Source organism: Solanum tuberosum, unplaced genomic scaffold (genome assembly GCF_000226075.1).
Source record: "Solanum tuberosum cultivar DM 1-3 516 R44 unplaced genomic scaffold, SolTub_3.0 scf00090, whole genome shotgun sequence".
NCBI classification, from domain to species: domain Eukaryota; kingdom Viridiplantae; phylum Streptophyta; class Magnoliopsida; order Solanales; family Solanaceae; genus Solanum; species Solanum tuberosum.
This window is the reverse complement of record NW_006239013.1, coordinates 1,293,012-1,298,504: the sequence shown is the minus strand read 5'-3', so window position 1 is coordinate 1,298,504 and position 5,493 is coordinate 1,293,012. Positions and strand designations below refer to the sequence as shown.

The 5,493-nt window shown below is 35.1% G+C and overlaps 1 protein-coding gene across 1 annotated transcript; it reads left to right on the top strand.

Annotated features, from left to right (window-relative positions):
* The first annotated feature begins 3,010 nt into the window (after positions 1-3,010).
* Positions 3,011-4,425, top strand: LOC102586812 (basic leucine zipper 43-like). The gene is made up of 2 exons (XM_006346806.2): positions 3,011-3,392; positions 3,713-4,425. Exons 1-2 carry the CDS (start codon positions 3,096-3,098, stop codon positions 3,938-3,940), a joined length of 525 nt encoding a protein of 174 aa, XP_006346868.1. The 5' UTR covers positions 3,011-3,095; the 3' UTR covers positions 3,941-4,425.
* Positions 4,426-5,493: the final 1,068 nt, after the last annotated feature.

Genomic DNA, 5,493 nt, shown 5'->3' with positions numbered 1-5,493 from the left:
AACAGTTACCACTCCAGTATCGACATGGCACCGTTCGAGGCACTTTATGGGAGGGAGTGTAGCTCACCCATAGGGTGGTTTGAGGCTGGAGATGTGAAACCTTTGGGGATTGATTTGGTGAAAGATGCTCAAGATAAGGTGAGAAGCATCTAAGCTAAGCTTCTAGCAGCCTAGAGTCGACAGAAAGAGTATGCAGACAGTAAGGTAAGGGACATGACGTTTCAGGTCGATAAGCAAGTTCTTCTAAAAGTGTCACCCATAAAGGGGGTGATGAGATTCGGCAAGAAGGGAAAGCTTAGTCCTTGATACATCGGTCCATTTGAGATTAATGGTTGTGTAGGGCCAATGACTTATAGGTTGGCTTTACCGCCTAGCCTATCTGGAGTCCATCCAATATTCCATGTGTCCATGTTGAAGAAGTATCATGGGGATGGAGATTACCTCATAAAATGAGACTCAATTTTGTTAGACAAAGACCTTCAGTATGAGGAGAAACCGGTTGTAATTCTTGATCGCGATGTCAAGAAGCTGAGGACCAAGGAGATAAAGTTTGTGAAAGTTCAATGGAAGCATCATCCACTTGAGGAAGCTATGTGGGAAACCGAGAAGGACATGCGAGACAAGTATCCAGTTGTTCGACAATTCAAGTACTGCTCTATTCTTGCCTTATCCATTTCTCCTAGTTATTAGTCGGGGACGAGTCATGGGTAAATTGGTATATATTGTAACGACTTTATTCCGTCGTTATAGAAAAGCCAATGGGGAAGGAAATTCCCCAGAAGACTTCTGGGTAGTGACTTGGAAATTTCTATCCTAGGCCAGACTTGGACGAAATCTGAGTCAAGTGAGGTCTAGGGAAATATGGTAATGAATGGAGATTTAATTATGATTTTGATTACTTGAGTAGATAGCCAAGACGTTAAGGAGCCTGTACGGCTTTACAAAATCGAATTCAGGCGAGTAGAACTCCTGAAACTGATCTTGGTGTGAAAGGGTAGTTTCAGAACATCAAGGGTTGAAGGTATGTTGCGAAATGGAAGCTTGGGACTCAAATTCTGAGTTTCTGTCTACGTGCAAGCCGCCGGGGTGAGTTTAATCCCACCAGGGCGGGGTCGCTGTGGCGGGATGTGGCTCGTCGTGGTGGACCCCTCACTACTTAAGTTGGGGAAAAACCCCAATTTCGTTATTTTCTGCAAAACTTCATTCTTCAGAGCTAAGAGATGACCCAGGGAAGTTTCTTATCAGATTCCCACGACTTGTAGTGCTAAAGGTAAGATAATTACTTCCCTTATACGTATTTCGATTCTTAGAACTTAGAATCTTGGGTAATTATCGTTGGAGGAGGATTTTAGCTTGAAGTTAATGGTGGGAAAAGTCCTAGTTGAGTATTAGGATCTTGAGTTTGGCCTTGGATTGATATCTTGATATTAACTGGGTAAATTAGGCCTTGTTTATTGATCCTTGCATTAATTACTTATTTTAGGCAAAAAATGAGCTGAAAGACTTCGGAAAGGGAAGGCTCAGGTGTCTTGGGAGTATTCAGGTTTGGTTTCAAGGTAGGTGATGGTTCGATTTCCTGTTGTGTGATATATGTCGGTTAATTGCTTCATTGTATGCGTACATGTATGTGAATGGGGAATGTGAATCAAATCTAATGAAATGATTATGTGTGAACAATTACATGTCATGAACCTATTACTTGTTTGTATGACTATGTGTACTATTCATTATGAGTTTGATTGTGACTGTGGTTGTGTTGACTGGATCGAGTGTCATGTTCTGATACATATATTGGATCGGGTGTCACGTTTCAACACATATATATTGGATCAGGTGTCACGTTTCGACATACTAACAGTTTGGGTGTGGGTTCCATGAGAGGACCACTTATGATTATTACATTCATATGTACCTATCTTTGATATTGGGAAATTGTATGTCGCTCCTAAAATGATAACTAAATTATGCATTCTGTATATGTGTGTTTACTGTGTTGGAATTGCTTCCATATATTGCGCTTACTTGAGTATCTGCGTGATCCTACCAGTACACCGTGATTTCATGTATTGATACTGCACTTGCTCTTTCTTTGTTGAGTATATGGCATATTCAGGCGGCTACTGATAGACCTCAGTTAGGAGATCATTGACCAAGACCGGATCTGAGGGTGAGCCAGTTCTTTCATGCTGCCATGGATTCATCCTTAGTTTAGTCCATTCTTTTCGGACTCAGACTACATATTTAGACTTTTACTTATGTTTAGTTTTTGGGGTTGCACCCCTTTGTTCTTAGACTTGTTGATTAGTAGAGTTTTGGTACAATGAATTTCAGGTTCTAGGGGTTGAACTTCTGCGATGAGTATGTTAAATTTTTTATTTAAACCTTCGGAGTTTAAGGGAACTCCATATTTAGTTTGTCATTTAAATCTGCTTATGTATCTTTAAATGTTTTAGTCTCTTAAAAATTGCTTAGACGGGTTGTAGTAATGGTTCTCCCACTGGAGGGTTAGTGTGGGTGCCAATCACGGCAGTTTGGTTCGTGACAGAGAGGTAGGAATAACAATGACTGAACTGGAGAAACTTTCTATCATTGCGGAGTGATTCTTTTGATGAAAAGTTTGAATATTTGACCTGAAAGGGAATCTACAAGGGGAGAAATCGGGAGTTCTTGGAGGGAAGAGATTGATTTTTATTTTCTAAATCAGGTAATTTAAACTTTGAAGATGGGAACTATTTTGTAGGTAGTAATTTTTTAATATTTTGTTACTAAAATTGACCACTTTTTAACTTCGTTTTGTGAAGTGTCTATTTCACCTATTTTTTTTATAAATTTGATGAATATTTTACTAATTGAGTTTTCAAAGTGTTATTTTAGTAGTGTACTTGTATAGGTGTAGTTAATATGTATTAGTCCTACATGCTCATGTTCAACATGAAAATGGGGCCATCGGCCCTTTTAGCCAGCCTATAAAATGCCTCCTTCCTGCTATAACATTGCCATTCACCTTTCAAGTACAAACAACTTTTGGCTGACACTCTAATTACACCTAATTCACTACACATTGTCCTTGCAAACTCAAATAATACTTTTAAGTCATGGAATCCACTAATGTCACAGAATTCTATTATAACCCACCTCAATATAATTACACACCCACATTTCATGATCAGTCCATTAATAGAATCCCTAGTCCCTTGTATCACCTTCAAATTGGTCCTCCAATTCAAGAACTCAATTCACAATCAACTTATTTCAATGGTAACAATTCAACGTGTGATGAAATTGATGAGCTAATTAATGAAAGGAAAAAGAGAAGAATGATATCTAATAGAGAGTCCGCAAGGCGTTCGCGCATGCGCAAGCAAAAACACTTGAACGAACTATGGGCACAGGTTAGTGACAAATGTATAGTTTACGGGATTATATAAGATAGAGACGTATTCCAAATTTTAAAAGAGTACTAGCTTTCGAATAAATTATATATATATATATATATATATATATTGTTGATTTCTCTACACAAATAATACAAGATTAAGTTTATTTCTCCATACAAATTTCTAGTATATATGGTACTCATTACTTTTTAATTAGTTTGTGCCAAAAATATTGATACCCTTCTATATTTGGAAGCTCCTTGTTTTCACATTTCTCACATTTACAAAGAATTATAAACATATAAAGATTAAATCTTGAATTCGCCTCATTACAGGTTAATTGCCTGCGGAACGAGAATCACCTACTCCTGAACAAACTTAATCATGTCTCAAAAGGCCATGACCAAGCACTTGAAGAAAATGCTCAACTCAAAGAAGAAACTGCTGGACTTCGTCAAATGGTTACTAACATGCAGCTCATGAATGGTCCTAATTATCCTTCTTTAAAAGATCTTCAACTTGATAATGATGAACCTTGTAGTGGTTCATCTCAAAATGAATAGTATAAGCATAAATGTGAATGTGCTTTAACTTAGCCTTATCTGATATTTATGTTTTTCAACTTTGGGTATGCACAGATAGATACTTAAACTTGTACACAGAACAAGTAAACACATGTATTCTATTGGCAATTATTAGCTTCCTATATGGCGTCCTACGTGTATTATGTCACGTAGGACACATGTATTATGTCACGTAGGACACGTGTGTTTACTTGTTCAACTTTATATAAGTTTAAGTGTCTACTTATGCATACCCAAAGATCAAGAACATAAATACCAACTGAGGTCAAATTAAAAGCCATATTTATATATGTATTATGCCAAATTTATAAAGTCCCCTATATATTATGCTTGTTGGCCATGGTTTTCTCTGTTTTTGCTTTCTTTATATTTGGATGATGGAAATAATTTGAGTTTTCCTCTCCTTATTGGTTAATATCTTTCCTTGTTGTGGTCAAGGCTATGATTATTATATATTTTCCCTTTATCTTTGTCGTTCTTGCTTTGCAATAGAAGTATTTGACCCTATTTGTGTTTTTTTTCTTTCAAATTTAAACAGTGTAAACTTTAACTAATAATTTAAAATGTATTATCTCAATCATATTGATATAAGAATAATTTTAATTTAGAGTACTTTATTTTTAGTTTTTCATACATAGATTTTAATTTAAAAATGTTAAGTTGATCAATTTAATTCTTTACTTTAATAATTAATCAAATTGATTACAAAAAAAAGTAAAAAATGTCGGTTGCGTATAGATCGGTTCGGTTCGATTTTGAAGTTTATCGGTTTGTCTTATTGGTTATTGGTTTGTAGAGATGCTAAACCATTATAGAACTATTAAGATATTGGCTTATCGGTTATTGGTTTATCGGTTATTGATCGTTATCGGTTTAACCATTTAGATTTGACACAAAAAAAAAACATTGAAAATCACTTAGAAACAAGGTTACAAACAAAATGAACCATGCACATGAGTTCACAAGTTACATCTTGCTCGAAAGCAAATACTTTTACATTGTAGAATAACCAAGAGTTTGAGCCAACTAAAAATAAAAGTAAGAAACCAAGCTCTAAGTCAAAGACTTTATATACAAAATGGTATAAATATAATTATTTAATTTACTATCGGGTTATCAGTTAACCCTTAAAAAAAACCTCAAACCGTTAAGAACTGATAACCCGATAAACAAAAAAATCAAAATCGTTATCAAAACCACTAAACTAATAACCTATTACTGATAAACCAATAACTTTTTTTCGGTTCGAATTATCGTTTCGATTCGATTTTGAACCGCCCTAATATAAATAAGAAAGAAGAAAGAAACTTCCTGTCTAAGCTAGTTATCAATTAAGTACTGTAATGCCTTTCGGTCTAAGCTATCAATTACGATTTTAAGTTGATCTAATTCAATTCTAACTAAAAAAATTAATTAACATTACAAATATTAAAAGATCAAAATATTAAGTTGACCATACTAATATATTCTAAAATTGCATAGCTACAATAGAGCAAACATATCTTTTTGGAAAAAAGTTACTCCTTTGTTCT